Consider the following 22,440-nt stretch of genomic DNA (forward strand, 5'->3'; position numbering starts at 1 on the left):
TGGCTCTAGTGCATAGCTTGAAGAGCTTGGCAAGCACCAGGGAGCCCATGTGCAGTGTTTTTTCTCTGACAGGCTGCTCCACAGCAATGCGTGCTGCTCCAGAGCCTCTGGCTCAGCTTCACAATGAGAATAAGACATGCAGATGGGTGTGGGGGCTGCGGGGGCAGGATCCGTGTGGTCTGTCGGGTCACTGACCTAAAGCCTGTCCCAGCTTAAGGATTTCTCTTGCAACTGCTCACTGCCTGCCCAGGGGATGGTGCTAGGTTACACAGGGCTCACTCCCAGGGAACAAGTGCCTTTGGAAGTGGGTAAGGTCTCGCCTGTCAGAAAAGGACACACTTTCATACAGCCACTTGTCCTTGCTTTCTCTGTGCTATAGCAGGGAATAGAGAAGACTCTTCGCAGGATTCCTTTGCATCTTCACTGGGTGTGTTTCACTGTGGCTTTTTTGTGGGGGCAGGTACTCATCTTCACTGGGTTGGACTGTTGATGCCTCATGTGTAAGGAGACAGTCCTCATGGTCTGCATGTGTTGGAGTGTATATTACACTGGCCTCTCCTGGCAGGCTGAGTGAGCGCTGAGGACCGGCTGCATCCTCTTAGTACTGCCTTCATTCTCGTGCCCACGAGGTTCAGCACTAAGGGAGCTGGCTGGTCCAGGTCAGCCAGGCAAAGTTTAAAGAAGTGATTTTCTTTTCCTGACCAGTGTTGCTTTTCCAAATACCGCATGGCCTCTATGACTATAATTGTATAGCCATCTCATTTAGACCTGACCTCAAAGGCAAGTTCTCCTCTCCTCCCAAAAAGGGGGATTTTCACATAAGGGCTTACACTGGTTTAAGGCTGCTTTATCTTAGTACAGCATAAACCTGTTTCTAGTTATCTTAAGGCAGAAAGCAACTGGAGGATTTGGATCGGACTGGATGATTGATTCCTGCTGACTTAAGCAATCCATAAGGAGTGCCTTTTGCCCTTACCTAGCTAATCTTAATTTCCTTTTCTGGCATAGGCAGGAAGTACTTACTCTCCACTGTCCCTTGCAGCAGGACAAAGTTCTGGGAAGTGCCATATTCTTGAATATTGGCTTCTGCAGCTCTGCTCTTCAGGGGGTTATTTATGCAAGGCCCCAGCCAAAGGGAAGGGAGAGTTTTAACTGGATTAACCTCAAGAAGAGAGTGTAGGGATTTAGGGATTAAGGAACCAAAGGCAGCCAGCAATCGCTGACTTAAAACCTGCTGTAAGAGAGCCAGTCTCTATAGACTGGAAATACAGTCCTTCCTTACCTGCATAGTGTTGAGATTGGCAGTGTTTTTACCTTTGAGGTATTAGAGAAGATGGTCTTAGGGATGCAGGGAATGTGAAAGGTGTTTTCTCTTAAGACTTGTGTATTGATGGCAAACTGTTCATAATTGGCAACCCTTTAAGAAAAAACTATTGAAGCACTGAGTGCTCAGATGAGATCTTAAACCTGGCACTTGGAAGGTATATTGGTGGCTTGCTCCAATATAATGAGAACATCTGGTTTTGATAGACTTGTAGCTCTTCTAACTTCGTGCATTCCCCTTTTACACCTTCTACCCTTGCCCTAAAGTGTCTCTATCATCCCATATATTTTTTTCCACTGTTGCTGTTATGCATCCCCTGCAGGGAAAATCCTAGTAGATTACAGGATTGATAGAAAGATTGGGAGGCACGGGAGAGATCAACAAAAACCTGTTACTAAGGAGACATGAGTTTTAGCATTGTGTCTCTAATGGCCAGTCTGCCGAAGGGGAAACAGATGGTACAAAGGAGGCTGGGATTATATAGGCAAGTACTGCAGGGCCACAAATCTGATACATCTATTGAACTTCAGGGGTCAGGCAAATCTAGGCTTGTGCGAAGACTAATGGGGTTCCTTTGCCTTTGGCACAGTGTTTCTCTCCTTCTGTCATTAAAGGCGGTTCTGGACAGTGGGCTTCTGCATCAGCCATTCCTGCTCCTGGGAACAGCCAGGTTTGGCATGGAGTGAGGGCAAGTGGCTGTATGGAAGCGTGTCCCTTTGACAGGTCAAGCTGTACCCACTGCAGTGGCACTTGCATCCTGAGGCAGGGAAATAACCAAACATAACACTGCATTCTGGTTTAGTACAGCTTTTCTCCTGTTACTGATATACACATGTAGGAATGTGCCGCCTTTTCTATCCTGGGAGAATGGGAGGACGGGTGGTGGCCACAGTTGCTCCTGGCTTTTGACACAGCCTGGCCTTTATTGCAATATAATGTTTCAGGGGCTTAAATTTCAGGAGTGATGCTCCCAGCTACATGCTGCTCGCTGGGTGCCTGCTTTCCCTGCTGCTGCCTACTGTCTCTGGAGAGACGTGAAACGACACTGCCATTCCGGACTGAGCAGTGGGTAAATAAGCAAAGGCAGAATTCATGCTGGCTGAGGAGAAACAGTGCTGGAGTCACTTTTGCAAGAGACTAATTAAGATCTGTTTTTCTTGTATTTAACTTTCAGGCTCTAGAGAGTGTTGCAGTAAACAGGACACTGATTTGTTAATAGATGGAGAGTGCTAGATGACTACAGTACTAGAATTAATAGCTTGACAGCATTTCCTTTTTTCCTTTTCTCTCCTCCCACAGCAATTTGGACTGATACCCAAATAAACAATAACAAATAGATTTTTGGAGGAGCTGGCTGGGAGAAATAACAAAAGTCAAGGGGCACTCGTTATGCAACTTTGTTCTGCTCATATTTGACTCATCCAGAAAACCCTGTTCTACTCCTCAGCTTCATTTTCCTTTCTCTTTTTTTCTTTTTTCTTCAACCACTGTTGGAGGAGGTGTTATTATATTTGCTGCCTTGCTTTTGGTCTCTCGGAAGCTGCTTAGACCCTTGTATCTCCAGTTGGCTGTAGGCATGCAGTGCTGAAAGAGTGTAGGCAGAACTCTGCTGTGGAGAAACAGTGTACAAGAGCCTATAAACCAGCTTGTATCAGGCAAGAAAAATGGCTCAGCGTGTTGGCTTGAGTTCCAACAGCATGAGACTAATACCTGGGTGTATTTTTTAAAGAAGTGAGTGATTCTGAGTAGTTTATAACTGTTATGTTCCAGTTCTAGTAGCAGTGGTCCCCTGCTAGAAGTGGGGCAGCTGGGAGGCTGTTCTGCGCCCTGGGGATGGAGGATGTGAACAAGGAGTACACTTTGTACCTTGTGATTCCCTCTGCAGTGTCTTGCCAGGGAATATCTTCAGGCGTTCCTTTCCCTCTGCTCTCCAAAGACTCTGCTTTGTGTCCTGCATGTACGGAAAGCTGTCCCAGCAATTCCTTTTGAAGTTTTGCCTGAAACGCTTGGGGTTTTTTTCCCTACCCACATGGAGGCTAGAGGTGAAGAGACTTTGCTGCCAATTCCTGCTCTCATATAGGGTCTAAACTCCTGCTGTTAAACCTCTACCAGCCACTTCTGTTCTAGATGTGTCACTGCAATAGAGCAGAGACTCCCCGGCTGTGCTCTTGCTTGAATCCAGGGTTATGCAATAGCAGCCTGCAAGTGCCAACACAGATGCTGCTGCATCCAGACAATGTAGTTGCTTGGATACCTCTTTTTTTTTTGTTGGTTTTTTTTGGTGGTATTTTTTTTGTTTTTCTCACAAATGCTAGGTAACAATTTGCAACTTGTAATTGTACCATTGAACACAGATTCAGGCTAAGCAATGTTAAGAATTTGAAATATTAATGACTTCCTCTCCATGTTGCTTTTTAGAGGTTGGGTATCATGGAATTCGGAAAGATTGAGTGTTGCTCTCCTCCCTTTTCAGAGTCTTTATTTCACCTTCTTAAGTGTTAAATAACTTCTCACTCTCAGAATTTTTTTCATCTGGAAAATCATCTTTTAATTATTGATGGAGTAGGCCAAGGGCCCTAAGTGGCCTGGCTGCTGGTGCTTATAGTTCAGGTAGGTCATGAAGATTTCTGTGCTGCTCCTAATTCATCCACGGTGTTGTACATTCATGACGTCAAGAGGAGATTTGACAGGAGCTTGCAGGGATTGGATCTCGGAGGAGCTGAGTGGGTGAGAATCTCTTCTAACGTTCTGGCAGGGAGAAAGATGCTTGCGTGTTACAGCCAGCCACTTGGCTTTAAGAGCGTAGTGCTGAGCTGGCATGGGGTGAAGATGCAACTTAAATGTGTCTCATGGATGGCTGGATGTGCTTTCCTCTGTGCAGTTTAAGGCAAGCTGTCAAAATGAAAAGCCTGTGCCTGGTTATGCTGCTGCTGACCAGGAATTAGATTTTTAACAAGAGAGCTATGCTGGCACAGCTTTGTTCTGGGGACACAGTTATGACATAAATAGGAATGGTATCCAGATAGCTCTACTCTTGTCCCATTGTGGGAATAATGTATTTCATATATGTTGCAGGTGAATCAGCATTGCTTTAGTGACCCTACTATACATTTTGGGAAAAGTCAAAGTTCTGGAGTTGCAGCTTGAACTGTGCCTGCACAGAGGCCTAGAATAATGCCCTGGTTTTCAATGGAGATAACTGTAGGGATACAAATGAGGCTGCTGTGAGTGTGCACCAAGGTAAACTAGATGCTAACAGGAAGATGGCTGATTGCAAGACAAAGACCCTTCCCTTTGCAGTGTACCTCCCTTCCTTCCACCCTCCTCCTCCTAAAATAGCTGTTCAGCATGAGGAGTGAAAGCCAAGTATTTTCCTCTTTTAAAAGCACATTTAATGTTTGCTCATTTCAATGGGAAACTGACTTAAACCAGAAGCTGGTGTTGCGCATCTGCTATGTCTGGTCTATGTCCTTATTTCTTGTAATGCGTAATAGTATTGCTCATAAACAATAAAAGATTATCAGTTGCAGTTCCAGGTCTCCAACTTCTCTGTGTAAGGCTCATTAGCAAGTTTGCTTTTCAGGCTCCTTCAACCCTGTTTAGTTCTAGCTGTCTTTTTTTTTGTTTTTTTAATGCAGCAGTTCAGGAGACTCCCTCTCCCAGCTGGAAACAGGCCCAGCTTCTAAAGTGAAGATGTCAGCCTGCTGCTGGCTGAGGAGGTGCATGTAGCCATGCTGCTTCTGAAAGCTCTTGAGCGCATTGGAAGGTTGAGCAAGATCTGTGTATTAACAGGTAGTGAGTGACTGGAGGGGGTCTGAGGTGTGAATGTCCATCCTTCATAATTGCATAGGCACAATTTCATGTGTGTAAATGTGTCACCCTGCATGAATGGATAATGAATGGCTGCTCATTGCAGTAACCTGTGGAGCTGGGATTTCATTTTAATCACAGACTGTACGTTGTGTAGAAGCCCTGCCCTGAGATTCACCAGTGTACGCCGCGTATCTTTGACTTGGTCTTAGTCAAACTATACCCTTGACATCACAAACAGTTCCCAGTATGAAAACTGGAGTTATAGTGCCTGTGTTTATACATCAGGCGAGTTTTCTCACACTTGTCCCATCACTGTAAGTATTTGTTATTGTTGTAGGGAAACAAATGCTTCTAGATTTTAAGATTTCCAGTGGACAACTTCATTAGCTTTGCCTAAAAGGAGATTAAGCGGGGTATCTTCATGGTTCTGGGAGGCATTAAATCTAGCAAAACATTATAATTCTGTTAAATACCTGCCTTTTCTGTCACACTTGCGCAGTGTTGAAAGGTCTTTAAAAGTTAGAGGAAAGGCCTATTCAGGGAGACAATAGATTATTTTTTTCTTGGTGTCTGTAAGTGTCTGGAGATGACATGCTACTACACAGTTTCAGAGAGAAGTTATGTATCCCTTTGGTGTAGGGATATTTAATGTGAATATGTATCTACAATGTTTGGTTGGTTTTTTGTTTTGTTTTGGTTTTTCCTTTGGGTGTGTCTCTGTGATTAAGGCAAAAGCTGTTGTACTCCCCATCAGGCAAGCTTATTTCACTGAAGAAATTCACTTGACAGTAATCTCCTTTTTAATCTGTTCTTGGGGTGTAGTGTAGCAGGCTGTGTCACACTGTATTTCTCATCCTGACTCTTGTTGTACCAGTTGGAGGCTTCTAATTTTTGTCTTCAAGTGTTTGAGTTTTATTTCTGCAATTTTTAGTGAAGCCTAATCTAAACAAGGTTTGCATAAATCTCTTAGCTCCAGCGGGAAGATGAAAGCTTTGATAAGGAACTTGTTTTTTTCTCTCTCCAGAGTAGGAGCGCAATGTCTTTGACCTAAATATACCAATTACTGACACAGCAAAGTGATACAGAAAACAATCTGGAAGGAATGCCAACCACTGAATGAACACTTGGCTGCAGAAAGCTATTGCTTATGTGGTACCTCAAACACAGAAGAAATGTGAGGAGGAAAACTGTTCATTCAAAACATTTCATGCAAATAGTGATGGGTGAGAGAGAAATGGCTGGAGAAAGCTGCTTGTTTACCCCTTATCCCTATAGCTTTGGAAAGGTAAAAGCACTATGCAAAACACAGTGCAGTTCTCCCCTTTCCCGTTTGTGGCCTAGTTTTCGCAGTTTAGCTTTTTGAAGAACTTTTATGTCAAACAAAGGCTTCTTGGTAGCAGCTTCTATTTTTAAAAAGTGTTTGGCAAATGTAAGTATTTCAAAAAGTAGCGATGAACTAGCTCTCTAGAGCATACTAGGTGACTTTATAAATTGGTTTCATAACTTTTAATAATGGTTAAGGTTAACCATCTCCAGAGACCGAGGGATTCTGAAGTGAACAGGTTTTCAGTTCAGCTTTGAGACCTATCCTCCATATGTGAGTACTTGCACATCGCTACCATGTTGATGGTTTCCATAATATACCGAATAAATCGGTTCACACAAACTGCTGCAGATTTCTGGTTGTCTTTGTTCTCCATGCTGCAGCTGTGGAAGTTGCAAACTCTGTCTGCCCATTTTTTTGGTGGTCAAATCACCCTTTTTACTACCAAACTGCTACTAGACAAAGTCAGGCTGGATAGAGTACCTGTTACAGTTCAGTATCCCCCCTCCAGCCCTGGAAGCTCTAGCTGGTGAATTTATGTGTAGTCTTGGGCTTCTTGCAAGAAAAAAGGGAACCTTTTTATCAACCCAGGTTTTCGAGTCAGCCCTTGTTTCTTTTTACCAGCCAGAGTGTTGTTGCTGGCACTTCAGCCTTGCTGCAAATGCAGTATGTGTGGGCTTTTTGCTAACACAGTTTATTTAAGAGATTGATACAACTCAGACTACTGTATGAAAGTCTCTCTGCTACAGAAATGTGTAATAGATATTTGGCAATCTGACTCAAACATTTGTCTGTCTTTGTTCCCGCAGATGTTTTGAGATTATTGATAGGACCAGCCTTGTGCAGGGCCTGCTGTTGAATAGGCATCTGTCAAATATTTCGTCTTGGAAGGTGTTGAACTTCAGTTCTATGTGATGTCCATGCACAGATCCTGGTCCCCTGGACTTCAAGGGCCTCTCCTCATTTTCTTCTTTGGGCATCTAATGCCAGTCTCGTGCAGATGTTGGATACCCCAGGGCACCTCTAATGTCACCATGTGTCTGTGTCAAGGGTTGATTTGAGCCCTAAGTAATCTGAACGTCCAGTAGATGCTCTTATCCCTAGGTGACTTGTACTGCATTAGAGGAAAGGCTGTGGCTGCAGTAATGGCACCCTCTCTGCAATACTCAACCAGACTGGGTTATCCATGCGTTGGGCAATAGTTGGGGGAGGGTGGTTTTTGTACTGACTTGCTTAATAGTTGCTGACACGCAAGGAGAGCTCCTGTATGGAGGAGCTTGCACTGCACTGTACGGCTGTAGCCCAAACAATACACCGGGAGACTGGTGGATGCTATGCAGAGGAGTATTTGCATGGTTTAACAACTGGATCGGTGCCTGGCTGCACAGCCTCCGATTTGACTAAAGCAGCTGCCTTCTTCCCAGCAAAGGTCATGTTCGGCTCAGAGGCACTTAGTGTGTGTTTGAACAACTGGATGGGATCTAGCCAAGGAAAGGGTAGGCAGAGAACTAGAAGATCGCTCATTTAATTACAAGTCTTTTCTTTGTAGTACCTCCTTTGAGACTGGGTCCAGAGTTGTTCACGTGATGGTGGCTTGACAATGTTAAGTGAAAAGCCTCTCTGATGGCGTGGCTACATCTGAATCTTGCTGCGGCTTTGGGGGGATCTATATTACCTCATTTTGTGTTGTATAAATAAGAAGCTGCCAGTTGCACTTCACTAGGAGAGGTAAAAAGGCTCCAAGTTCTTTATCTCATGTAGCTTCTCACAAAGTAGCTTCTGCGTTCCTACTCTTGCACAAGGCCTCTCTGCCCCCTTTTAATAAGGATCTCTTTAAAAAAGAACAATATTGACTTTGAAAATTAACAGCTTCAAGAAATGAGTGTGGTTTCACATCCACCTCTGGGTTCTGCCTTCCTGTGAGGAATTCGGGATCACTCGCTGCTGGCGTTTGCTGTGCAGAGGATTCCTGTAAAAGGGGAAAGTGTACCAAACAATGAAAATAATGAAGTTGCCCATCCAAAAAGCAACACCTAGCCAAGATTTAGAAAATGGAGAAGGGGGAGAGAAGTTCTGTAATGTCTGAAGTGTGCACGTCACAGCTATGAGCAAAATGTTGACTTGTGGGGTGAAAACTGTCTAAATTGTCAGTGCTGTCTTGATATTGATGCCTGTGACCACTGACACTCCTGATAAAAACACTTCCCAGGCATTGTCTTTACAGTCAGGTATGTTGGTATAAAATCATATGTAGCAAGCAGTTATTAAATTGGAATGTCTTTTAAGGTTTGAAAGATGTGTTTTTAGGGTGTAGTCTGTGTGAAATGTTCCTTGGTTAATAGAAATGTAGTGATTGTTAGACACATGGCTTATGCTAATAATCATATCTCTTACAGTAAAAGAACTTGCTGTGATGTTCCTAATGTTAAATACAGGCAGACAGCTCCATTCCCTGTACGTAAGAATGCAGATTGAATCTTGTTTATCGTTACATCAGTGTGCAAAAAGGAGATTTATAAGAGCAGAATTGTTTGCGTGACATGGAGTGACTCCCATTGTATAGAACAGAATAGCACTCAAAAAATTTCTCTCTTCTCCCTTGCCCTTTTGATGACAGATAGTTGGCAGTGGATCAAAGCACAAACAGGATTAATGTTTTGCATATTCTGTCCTACATGGCCTGAAAGGAGCAGAGATGGAATTTTTCATCTTTCACTTTGAACTGCATTTAATATTATGGCCTAGTTTAGAGCTATGCGACTCATTCCTTCCATTTCCCCCGAGGCCTCTGTTTCTGGTCAAGGAAAGCAGGGCATGACTCCCTCTGGACCTCATCAGTGCTGTTCAGCTTCCTCCTCGTTGCAGGCTGGTGGAGGAGGCTGGTTTGAGACTGCAGCAATCCAGCATCAGGAATCTTCAAGTAGCATTTGTGGAAGCTGCTGTCTCTTGCACCTATTGCTGTCGTTACAGCAAGGGTGCTACAGGGCACAGGGAACGTGGGGCTGGGGCAAGATCCAAGGTTCTTGCTACCACCTGTGCGAAGGCAGCTTTAAAAGCCGAAGTGGGTCATTGTCACAGGTCACGCCTCCAAATACCTGGTTTCATTGTCCAAGCATGCTTCTTCTCAAATGTAAACTGCCTTCCCAAAGATGTCCTCAGAAAGGAATGTTTTGGTCCACTTTTTGGCTGATGAATTGTTGCACTGGCAGCAGTATTTCCTCCTCTTTGGAACTATACTGAAAATAACATGAAAATTTGAAGGTGCTTATTTTAGTAGTCATGTCAGTATTGGAGTAATTTCCTTCACTGAAGCTTCCACTTGACCATGCATTGGGCACGTCTTCTCTGTCCTGCCCTCCCCTCTAGTGGGGTGACTTGTCATTGCAGCTTAGTTTTGGCTCACAGTTACTAAGGTTTTTGTGATGTTTTGCAGCTGCAGAATTTCATAGTGACCAGAACACAGCGCAGAGAACTGTAGGATGGGTATGGTATACACTGGATGGTAGCATGGACTTGTGGAAGAGGAGAAATAGTAGTGGTGGGATATGTGAAATGTGGGAGCATTGGCTGTATCTTCTTCTGTGCTGAATGCCCTCTGTCCATGAGAAGGTATGGATGCATTTGCAAAGGAGATAGTTGATGGGGTGAAGATGATTCAGATAACCTGAACCTGACCACTCTGTAAATACCAGGAAAAACATGAGAGACAGGGAAGGAGTAGGCTGCAGGCTGGTCAGAGTTGCTGATGATGAGGAGGTTAGTGAAGGTTAGTTTTGTTCCAGATAGCATCCTAGGTGCTGGCGATGGCTCTCTTGCTCATATCGCACTTGTCTACAGTTCTGTTTTTGTAGACAGTCAGCTATATTCTGAATAGATGTGTTTCTCACACAAATCTGCTACATTTATGTCTAATATTAAAGAGATCTTGTAAGAGCTTCAGCAGGGACAGATGGTAATTGATTGGGCCATGTCTAGCCTCCTCCACACTGAGCTCTTGAGGGCTGAATTTTGAGTGGAGCTAAGATAATGAGCTGCATATTTCAGGATCTTCTCCTGTCATTTCTGGGACTTTCGGCTATGGCGTACCAGGCTTGCCAGTTGCTGTGACAAGGATTTTTTTGGCATGTGGAAATGGCCATTCATTATACACTAAAAATGTTTGCATAGCTGGGGTTCTTGAACAGCACAGTAGAGATTTCAAGTGCTCTTTCAGTTGTTCTACCTTAGTGTGGGTTTGAGGAACTTGTTCTCTAGCCAAATATAGGCTTTTGACCTGTTTTGGCTTATTCAAAAACCCCATCATGTCTTTAGCTGTCCTGCATGTAATGAAACCTCTTCCCATCCCCTCTGACCTCTTCTTCTTGCCCCCCCCCCCCCTTAACTTTTTTTTTTTTTCCAACCCAGGGAACTCATTGGAGCTTGTACTCTGGCAGGATGTGAGAAGTTCCAGTGATAACAAACATATCCACAACAGCTAATGGTGTTTTCAACAGGACTTGAGATAAATAATGAATTTGTTCAAAGGAATCTAACTGCACAGCTGATGCTGGCTTCTGGTTTCTTGTCTTGCTGATTTTGTTCAGGACACTTAGCACACTAAGTCCTTAAGGTGATGCAGTATCCTGAGTGAAAGGTGTTGTGGTTCTAGTATCTTTCTTACACTCAAGTTTGTAACCCCCATCTAACACCACCATGCTAATGCTGTGAGGCCGTTACATCAGGTCATGCCACCCAAAGTAGTGGGGTGGGATTGGGGATTGGGCAAAGCCAGTGGTGGTAACTGTAGTGCTAGTGTCTTTCAGTTTAATAGGGCTGTGATACTTGACTGACTGACCCTTCAAAGATCTGGATCCTCATCCTGCAGATCTTGTGTGCATGTTTTATTTGTGGGGTTTTTTTTAACTGCTGCTACAAGAACTTGTAGTATGTGGGTTCGTTAAGGAGAAGCCATTGAGATGTGTTGCGAGTTGTCCACTGCTCCTAGCAACTAGTAGTGTAAAGGACATGCCACATCCCTCTGTTTCTGCAGGCAGATCTCTAGAAGCTAGTGCAGAGTCTGCACACGATAACCCAGAGAGACCTTATGCTCTCAAATGCAGGGGCAATAGACAGTTGTCCACACTGGCACAGCCCAAGGTGAGTTTAAGTCTGCATGCTATATCTGTTTGCCATAACTGGTGCGTGGCACTGAGGAGGTGGCCTGTGTGGCTTCTCTGGTGACATCAGCTGCCTGGCTAAGAGGAGCACTGTGTGATCTTAGGGATCGGAGCTATCCTTTTCACCACAGTATTTTCTACTCCAACCTACTGGGAGTTGCCTGCACTTTCTACTACTGGGGTGAGAAATGAATATACACTCTTTCAGGAAGTGCTAGTAATTAGGATTACAAATTTAGGGGAAGAGGAGCAAGGCAAGGAGGTATGAGAAGTATTTAGGACTGAAGTAGACTTTCTTTTGCTTGCTGTAGAAATGCAGGTACTTACTGTTTCATGCATGCAAGACAGTTAAACACTAGCAAAATGCTTGGAAGTACTTAATTTCTTACTTTTGCAAACCTAAAATGCTGCTGTTACCACCTGTCAAGCCAAAATAGGCTAAAATACAGAATGAGCAGCATGGTCCATGGAACAGCTACTGCCCCTGAGGCGTTAAGCAACGCAGTTGAAATGTGTGGAGACTTTGGCTGTGTAGGGTGCATGGATCGCCAGGACAGCTGTCCAGTGTCTGGAGCTGTGGACAACAAATAGTCTGGCTCAGATAGGTCCAGAGCCAGTGTGGTTATTACAAAAGCTTGAATAATGGAAAGTGACTTTACGCCATTGGATTCTTTAGCAAGGCCAGTCTCGGGGCTGTATCCCAGAGAGTATCCTGGAGTGTCCTGCCAGACAGGGAACGCAGCTGACACTTTATCTTGGGAACAAGGGCTTGGCTCCCTGGTCTGAAAGAGCTCTGTGGCTGCTCATGTGATGACTGCTCTTCATCTGTGTATTTGCACCCTTCTGAATGATGCTACAGCTTGTTCTCTGTTGACTGTGGAGTTCATTGGTGTTTTCATTTTGAAGGGGTCAGGAATGCTAGCTTCCTTATTGAGTTGCTGCGCTGATTCTAAGGTATGGTGAGTAGAAGGTATTCCTGCCAGCTCTTGCTTGTTGTAGATGGTTTGCAGGTTTTAGCTTGAATTTGTGGTTGCAGGTGGCTCCAAGTGAACTACTTCATGGTGGTGTTCTAGTTCTGTTCTTAGAAATAGAAGACCAGTAGCAAGCATGCATTTTCTAGTTACTCATATCTCTCAGATTCAGATAGTTTAAATAAGAGAGAAACAGAATATCCAGCAGGCGTATCTGCATTTAACTCTATGAAAAAATGAACTGAGTGTGATCTTCACATCCAATAGGCACAAAGAATGTAGTTCAAAAGATTCTCAGGAAAAAACTTCTGTTTGTATGGTTATCTTATGGAAACTTAACTTTTCCACTCCTCCCCTTTTCTGAGCTTGATGCTTTTATGTGTTAGTTTCTGTAGGTTTTGTAAATGTGTCTATTCCAGAATCTTTCCCTCTCCTGTCGCTTCCCTTCCTCTCCTGCCCTGGGCAGCAGGTAGGTACATGTCCTCTTTGGTGGGGCTGAACCAGAGGCCTGGGGACATGCAGTTCCTCATTTCCTTTTTTCCATCAACTTCATTTGGAATTGACATTTATCTCGTTTTCCAGCCTTCCCCCAGCCCATGAAATCTCTTACGCACCTTTCCTTAGTTTCTATCTGTGTGCCGTGGTATGTAGAACAGAAAGCAGTGTGTGCATGATAGAGCATCTTCCAAATTGCTCTCCTGAAGCAAGCTGAAGAGGAAGAAAAGGATAGTTTCCCTTCTCAGAAGAGCTGTATAGTCGCCCCTCGGTTGTTCATGGGAGAATGTTATCAAAGCCTATTGCAGAGGTGTTTGGGCAGGGGCCAGTGCTGGGGAGGAGAGCACCATGACTGTGTTGGTATAAATCGAACTTCATCCTTGCGTGAAACACCATCACTCTCTGCTGACGTTTTGGCTTCAGGGTTTCAGCTCTTCTGCAGGTGTTTGCAGAAAAGCAACTCTGGACTCTCTTTATCCCTGCTTTCCTGCTTCAGAAGCACAGTAGAAGTGCATCATTTTGTGTTTGCCTTCAGGAGTATTATAAAATGACTCGTGAGTAATGCAGTAAACATGACCGTTCACTATACTATTGCCATGATACAACATGTGCCAGCATCTTTGCTCATGAGAGGATGTGTTCATCTTAAATGATGATGGGATGAGTGATAGAAAAGGGAGAGAAATGGAATAACTGTACTGGAGCTTGGGAAAAGTTAGATAGAAAAGAGCTCTGTACCCAGTTAGAAAAAAAAAAAAAAAGAACACTTCAGAGAATTATGTGCCCCCCGCATGACTTCATTAGTAGAACATTAGCAACCCTATTGTCATAGAGGCACAGGTCTCTTGCAACTACCTGCTTGCTGGTTTGTGTCTTGAAAAAAATGACCAAAATACATCATGCCATACTGAGGTCTTGCTCTTTACTGTGGGTCAATTCTGTGCAACTCCTGTTGGACTTTACACTGCCAGCAAATGGTGGGCACTCACTGGAGAGGAGATCTTCTGCAGGAGAGAAGCCCAAAGCAAGCTAGTCACAAAATTATCTTTTTGCTTCCTTTGTCACCTTGTGCTGAACCCTGGTTTTCTTGGGATGCCCTTGCCCTGACTGAATGCTTGGTATGTTTTAAAATGTGTTTGGTCCCGCAGACCTACACGAACGTAGTAAGTTTTCAGTGATAAGACAGATCCTATAACCCATCGCCAGCCAGTGCCTGGCAATGCATATGTAAATGTACTGTGAAGCAGAATTAGTTGCTGAGATCTCTCTACTGAGGTATTGCTTTGGGCTTTAGTAGGTAAGCCTAGTAAAATTCCACAGCATGTTAGAGATAGCGCATATTAATTTTGTATCTAAAGCAGCTTTCTAGTCTATTTGCGCTCACCCAGTCCTGTTTGGTAGGTTTATTACTTGCTGGTTTTGTGGATTCTTACACTTGTTTGCTGACACTGGACTATGAATTCATATGATCTACATAAAGGTAATAAAACCCAGAGGTTTTTGCCTGGAAGTAAACTATGTGTTTGGCTCTTGGTCTACCTTGTTTGGCAGGGGTCATTTGAAGTCCGTGCAAATTCTTGTAATGTTGAGTTTTTAAAAGGGTTTTGAGAGAACATGAAGTGACAGCTGAGCAGAAAGTGAGTTCCTCTATAGTGACAGCTACGTGCAGAAGCAGTGAGAGTTTCCTTTGTCTTCTACCATCAAAAACCAGTGAAATGCAAGTCTTTGGATTTTGCATATATTAAAGCATATTAACTTTTTTCTCCTTTCCTATGTATGCAGGAGGCAGACAGTGGGGAAGAAGAATGCCGGTCCCAGCCCAGAAGGTAAGATTGTCACTTGAGGCTTGTGAGAGTCCTCGAGGATACCTTTCTGTGTGAAATGTTCCACAGGGCTTTTTTTGTTATTCTGGCATGTTCTGCAAACATGCATCATTTTCTGCCTATTGTTAATGTTGCACAACTGTCTTATGTGTACCTTACTGAAAAATATATTTAACTATAGCCTAAATGATGCTCCCAGTAAAGGGGTTGCTGCAGCAGGAAACGGGAGAAGTCAGATTACACGCTGAAAAATACATATGGGGAACAGTTCGCAAAGAAGTCAGTGAGTATATTCTCCAAACTGTTGCTTGCATCCAGGAAGGGGTGTCTTGCCTGTGGACATGTTCTGAGTAAGATGGTGATACTCCATTTCTCTGTGCATGTGGAGACTTTGCTTAATCCTGGTTGTGTTGTTCCTTAGTTCCCTCCAATGTTGTATGTTGTTTCTCAGGATTTGGCCCATCATCAGAATATTCTGAGGAATAACCATACTAATAAACTCTTGTTCTCTGGTTAAAAAATCTCTGTTGCCAACAAGGATTGTTGGATTATCCTAGTTAGCAGGAGCATCACAGGAGAGACTTCAGCAGTGATAGTCATCCTCTAGCTGTGTTTCTTTTCCTGGTTAGGCCCTTGTGTATGTCTTTGGGATTTGCGAAAAGTTGTACTTCTAGAAGCTAAAGTACAGGGTAATCCTATGCCATAAGGGCACCTGCTGCTTAAAACAGTATGTTCAATGGATGTGTAGGTATTTGCCACTGATGCAGGTGGTCAAACACCTACTCGAAAGTTAGGAGAGAATTTGCAGGGATTTTTTTTTTTAATTGGGATTGTTTTGCATGGAGATGTTCACCTTTCATAAATGCTGATTTCAGTTGCTTCAGGAAGAACCTTTTTTGATAAGTGCTTATCCCTAAAAACCAACCAAACATTGAAACTCAACTGATTGAACAGTGACAAATATGAATCGTGATTTTCTAATGTAGTTGTAGTCTTAAGGGGTAGACTTCTTGAAGTCTTGTAAGCTTTGTCTCCTATCCTCTAAGCCATCAAAAGAATGGCTAAACTTAATGAAAGCAAAAAGTGTATATACCAGGTAACTTCTCCAGCAGCAGGAGCGCTTTCTTGGCTTAAAATGTTGCGGTCAAATTTTACGAAAGGCGTAAGATTCCCTCCAGAGTGAGTAAAGGGGAAGTGAAGGTGAAATAGTTCTCCCTTTATGAGCGGTGTGGCTGTTACAGTTCCTTGCTTAATGTTGTTTGTGTGAGTAGGTAACAACAGAAGCCATAATTTCTACTATTTAAAAGGCTTTCAAAAGTACTTAAAAGATTTGGGCTTTGGATCTGGGGCCAACTTGGATGCATCTGCAAAAGAAAAAGCTGTGCTGGTTGCACATTCTCATGATTTCAGTGTAGTCCTATGATTGTGTGGCCCGGGGAAGGTGACTGGTCTGTTTCCTTCAGTCTTCTACCCTTGAAGATGATTTAAGAATTGCTGTTTCTTCATTTTACAGCTTTCATGACTGAGAGGAAAGCTGGAAAGCACAATTCCCAAAGGTTCAAACTGAACTCAGCTAAACTCTGATTTTTAATTTCACTCTTAGCCTTCCAGCAGTCACAAGATCAACTCATGACTTGATCTCAGTATACATAATGTATTGGATGGGGATGGGAGGTATTTAATTGTTGTGGGCACTTACTTAACAACAATTGTAGGTTAGGTTTGAAACAAGGATTTTTTAATATATTTTAAATAACTTCCTGGGGTAGGAAATGACAAACTGCTGTTGATGTGGTGGTCTGAACTCCGTGACTCCTGTTGCTGGGGTCAGAAAGCTAACTGAAACCAGGATCCTTCTTAGGGAAAATAAGGGGGTGGGTGTTAAATGTGTTTGGTTACGATAGGATAAAAATAATAGTCAAATGTGGTAAGTAGTCAACCTGGAGTCCTGCTGTGGAGGAGCAGCAGACGTCTATAAACAGCTTTTGAGTGTGTATAATCCCCAGTTTTCAAGGGAACATAGCAAGTTGTAGCTATTAAAAATCCAGACAGTAAAGAGGCAATGGACTGAATTTGGCTTTAAAAGCAAAGGTACGTTATCAGTTGCAATGTTGCCGAAGTAGCGCACTGCAGCAGCCTGACATTCCTAGCTGCCTGCCTGGGCAAGGCCAGGCTGGTGAAGTTCTCCTGAGGCATAATTCAGGTGACCTGGCTGTAGCTACAGTCAGTGTTTGGGGTGGAATTTTTGCTATTTGTTAAAATTCTTCTGACGAGGAGTCCTTCTGTCTCCTGCACTCATGTAAAATTTGTTCAAACACTACCTCAGGGTAGCATGGTTGGCATCAAGCAGGCCCAAAGTCATCCTGTTAACTAGTCCTGTTAACTGGACATTGAATGCAAGAGTACTACTGTGGCTAAAAGCATGTTTTGGTTAATAAATAACACTTCAATATTTATTAAATAGGATGTTAGTGCATAGAGATGTTAATGCTTGCAAGGGAATTAGCGTAAGACCTAAGGATAAGCACATAGACATGTTGGGTGTCAGAAGATTTTTGCAGTGATCAGTCTTGAAGATGGCTGAGTATAGCCTTCATTTCCATCCTTCTGAGTCCCTATGTCTCTGCAGAGTCTAGGGATTGCTGTCTCAAAAGAGACAAACGTTCCACTTAGATCCAGCTCAACAGCATTGCTAGTCCTGTGACTAGCAATTTCTAGATAGCTTCTTGTGTTAGGTTTCTGCTGTTTATCATTTTCTCACTGATGAGATATGGGATATATATTGAGGTGAAGGGGAACATGCAGAAAAGACTGGCAGTAGGACAGCAGGAGTGATGAGTGCTTGTTGAGCAGAGGCCATGAAGAGCAAACAGTCCAAAATGTCCTCCAGAGAGGCAGAGAAGTGAGTTTCAAATAGGAGCTTAAACTTGTACATAGGTACAAAAAGATCATCATACCTAAAACAAATAATCTCTCTGGTTGCTGACCTGTTCATGCTCTTTATGATCTAACACCACAGAGGACTGATTGCATGGACTCAAGTCTCGTAGACAAAGGAGAGGAAGTGTGTGAAAATGTTGTTTAAACTTAAACCTGCTCTACAGAGCAGTCAAACGACATGACAAGTCTGCACTCGCCACAAGACGGCTTCTGCCAGCACCATCATGGAATGAGGAGCTTTCTGCTTTGTGAATTAGCAGAATCCACTTAAAGCTTTTCTCCAAAAGATGGAAAGAGCTATTAGATATGCAGAAAGAGAGTTCATGTGTGCTCTGCAATTATCCTTGGAAGATGCTTGAAACGGTAGTTTCTGCGAACTCTTTTGTACTGATGCAAAGAGGAATGGTTTGTTTTCCTGCTTGAGGAAAGTACGTGGGTATACTGAACACGGACCTAATTTTTATAAAGACTTATATCTATTACTAAAAACCAAGGCAAATTAATACTGCAAATACATGAAGCTGAGCAAATGGGTGAAAACCAGCTTGGCTTCTGGAACTTTTTTTCTTGCACCCAAGCCCTGCTCTGGGGGAAGCCCGGGAGAGTCTCTGTACCCTGCTGTAGCTGTGACCGTTCTTGCAGTTTATGGGCGAGATCCGCTAACCCTTGATGTGGGTCCAAGTTCTTGCTCTGGAGTCCCTGATTGAGCCAGTCCTTGTCACCTGTCTAACTCTTGGCTAATGGGACTAAGACAGAATACTGCATAAGCAGATGTCCTGAACAATCTATTTATTACATTTATTACCTTCATAGCTACCTTCTAGACATTTTTATTGGACTATCTGGAGGCTGTACAGCTAGCTGGCCTGCGCATCTCTCCTGTCCCCAGACGTGCTGCTGCCATGCTGAATACACTTTTAATGGAGCATCTGTGTTAACAATCTCTTTGCATCATCCCAATGTTGTTGAAACTTACCTAAAATGCACGTGTACTGAGCTTTGAGTTGTGTTTACACTAACTGACCTATTGACATTAAGGTTTTGTGTGCTCTGTGCCAAGGTTGCAAGGATTCAGCATCTTTGTTTTGCTGACAAACTGTATCTCCAGGGCCCGGGGCAGCAGCGGTGCTGCAGTCTGCATTGGATTCGCTGTCAGGATCTGCCAATTGCTTTTTGGGTTTATGTTTGAAATGGTGCCTCTATTTCCACGCTATCTGTGAATTTACCACTTCTGTGTGCCTTGAAACAGCTCTGGTTACTGAAATGCAGCATTTGAGTCTGCACAGTAACTGCTGCATATAAAATTGGGTAAGCCGTATTGCCTAGCGAGGCTGCTGAGGACTTCAGAGGAATTCTTTGAACTTTTATGGCCTGGTGCTTGGTCAGACTGAAGTCCATTTGCTTAGGTAAAGCTGAGGAGCAATGACACATTGCCTTCAAGTGCCACAGAAAGTGATTAGGTCCTACTCGAAATCTGGTGTTTGTTACCTGAAAGTGTTCTCAAAAGTTGCTTGTCCTCCCTTCTTCAGGTGGGGGTGGGAGGGTGGTGTTAAAAAAAGGGAAGAAAAAAGCAACCCAACCCAACACCTTTTGCAGCCTAAGTATGCTTACCTTCTGGTTTGTTTTTTTTAGTCAAAATAGTTCCTTCCAGGAGTGAACTGGGAAGGAAGGCAAATCAGATTATTGCCATGATAACAGTTGGATGTGCCAAGATGCCTCAAGGTTTCAAGCTGCGAGTAAATACTTTTTGTTTTAGGAGTGGAAGACCACAGTCTGATGCAGGAGCTTATGGTTTGTAACAGTATAAAAGTTGTTTTCAAATAGTAAGTGGAATTGGTGCATGTGTTTCCCTGTATGGGGCAACAGCTCAATAAATTGTAAGCCAATTTGTTTGTTTTTTAAACTGACACCCACTGTAAGCTTCTCTCTACCTGAGGGTTATGGCAGATGCGTGCTAGTCTCTGGGAGAAAGAGGGGATTGATTCTGTGATACGGAATTGACTGCACTTCAGAAGGCTCGTTTGCAGTCCACTCTGAGATGTGTGAATCTGCATCATCAAGTGTCTGTTGTGAATTTTGGAGATGTATATCATTGCCATTTGGTGTTCCTGACATTTCTGGTTATCCTTAAAGCCTATCTGGTGTTACAAGAGACTTCCGAAAACCATGCTCTGTGGGTTCTAGCAACTAAACCTTCCTTGTGCTTCTTTTGCTTGCTGCTGTAGCTGCCAAACATTTACTTTGTTGGTACTTGAACGGTAGCTGGATCTTCTAATGGGTGTGCAAGACAGTTTGTTAACTCCAGATCTTGAGTAAGAGGGGACTGTATGTGTGGTGTACAGGAAAGCTTGTGTTTATCCATGCCAGAGATTACTAAGCTTTTGTAGTATGAACCTTATCTTTAGAATGTGTTTCCTGTCTGTCCATCTTTCTGTCTTGCCTTTCAGTGACAGCTTAGCCTCTCTGTGGCATTTACTACAGCTGCTTGTGGAGAATGTAATACCGAGATAAAGAATGGTTCTGTTAATCTGCCAGCTATGCTGACCACCAGAAAAAGTTCCACGGGCCACATATCACAATTCATTATAGTGGGTCTGTAGTCTTCATTTTTGAATACCAGGTGTTTTATCACCAAACTGTGAGCAAAGGTATAGCATTTGTAGTAAAATTTGGGTTTATTAAATTAGTAACAGGTATCTGCAGGGCTAGTTCACAGCAAGGTCTATGTCTGTGGTTGCAACATGTTCAGTCCAGTCTGATTACATACCTGTGGATCACAATAATGTGTAAGATGACTTCAGGTGTGATCTTCAGGTTGAAGGATCAAGCAGACTAATATTGTTGCATTACCAAATTACCAGGTAAACATATGATGCTATAGCAGGGAGCTCGCTCAAAATATGAATGCTTATGAAAAGTTTTATTTAATTTGTCATTCTAAGTGTGTGAACAGAGAAGAATGAGGAACAAGGCAAAGACAAACTGGGAAGTAACAGGAATGAAGGTGGGTCAGATCCTTCAGCTATCAAAAGGGTCTGCTCCGCACAGAGCAAGCCCAGAACAGCTGCCCCCATGCACTTGTGCTGCTTCTTCAGAGGTTAGCAAAGGAGGGGCTGACCAGGAGGTGCCATAAGGATTCCATACATGCTTGTGTCTCCTGCTGAGCATGAACCAGGTGCTCTAAGCTACAGGAATCTAAGTTAAGGAAAGATTCCTGTTGTAAATAGAAAGGGAAGCTCCAAAATAGCCGTTCTGGTCCTTTCCTGGTAGGGCACCTTCACAATTAAACATGAATCCTCAGAGTTTTCAGCTTTGCGTGGATTTCAGGCACATAAATGTATTTTGAGAATCTGGGCCAGGGTTTCTGGACTTGTTGCCATTCAGCTTTTTGGTATCTTTTCATCAAAAACAGTCCTTTATAAAATTAGGGGTGTGTTTTCGACAGTTCAGAGGATTTAGACCTTTCTTTTCCATAGGTCACTGAAATAACACATTACCTATTTTATGATCTCAGACATGTCATTCAGGCATATTTCTTCCTTGCTGGACTTAGAGCAGTGCTTTAACAGTTTGCAAGGGTCTGCATTAAGTTTTTGGTAGTGATGTAGATGTTTGCATGGAGAGCTTTTTGCTGTGCAAATAGAGTGCATTGTAGTTTTTGCATCCGAAGAACTAGTTTCTTCAGAGCTCCTCTTGAATTGCTTGAATGCACGCAGAAGGCAGCTCTCCAGAAAGCAGCAGGGGAAGGTGGCTGTGGGAGAAGATGTTTCAGCAAAAGTCGTGTCGTGGTGCATTACCCCTGTCCAATATTAGTGTGGCTGATTGAGAGACCAGAGGGATAGACACTGCTGCTTGTGTCCCTTTTCCTACCCCTGCTGCCTGGTGGCACTGCTCGGGTCCCTTCAGCCGTCTTTGCTTCTGCCTCTGTAAAATGGGTGTAATTGAGCATTGACCTCTTTGTGTCAGACCCTCTAAGATTTAATGGTAGGTAAACTGTACAACGATTGGGTGTGTGGTTTGTGAGGGAAGGGTTTAATGAAGTGATAATATTGCAAAATAGGTGTTGAATTCTCAACTAAGAAGCCTAATCATTGATCATGATGGGCAGCTGACCAGACGGGCTTTAAAAGTAGGGTTTTGTTCTTTCTGTGATGCTTATCACCCTACCCCTGTGCCTGTCTGATTTCTTTGCTCAAGAACTGGAAACAGAAATACTCTTTGACAGCTTAAATAACCAAATTTAGAATGTAGCTTCCTGTTCTGACTGGTTCTTCAGGATTCAAGTATAGTTTTGCGTGCCTTCCCTGATCCTGCCTCCCCCCTCTTTTTTTTTTTTTTTTTTTTTTAAACTAGATACAGGCTCCTTTATAATTACTTTGTTAAATTTCCCTTACTGTGTGTAATAAAGCTGGTGTATGTAAGCACTGCCTTGGTGGGTGGTATCCCTCTTACTCCCTGGGAAAGCTTTGTTTCTTTACTATACTCTATCTCATTCTGCGCTGCGTGCATTGGCTTGTTAATGATCACTGCTACTGAAATGGCTTCATGTTTTCCTGATAAATTGGACTACATAATACATAACACAGTAGGCTTT

At 43.3% G+C, this 22,440-nt stretch overlaps 1 protein-coding gene across 2 annotated transcripts in view; it reads left to right on the top strand.

Moving 5' to 3' along the window:
* SSH2 (slingshot protein phosphatase 2) overlaps positions 1–22,440 on the top strand; it is a 105,049-nt gene that overhangs the window by 20,193 nt on the left and 62,416 nt on the right. For both annotated transcript variants that reach the window (XM_052804963.1, XM_052804962.1), the window contains exon 2: positions 14,866–14,909. In XM_052804963.1, coding sequence (XP_052660923.1) covers positions 14,866–14,909 — 44 coding nt within the window. The remainder of the gene's footprint in view (positions 1–14,865; positions 14,910–22,440) is intronic.

This window comes from Harpia harpyja, chromosome 12 (genome assembly GCF_026419915.1).
Source record: "Harpia harpyja isolate bHarHar1 chromosome 12, bHarHar1 primary haplotype, whole genome shotgun sequence".
NCBI lineage: Eukaryota > Metazoa > Chordata > Aves > Accipitriformes > Accipitridae > Harpia > Harpia harpyja.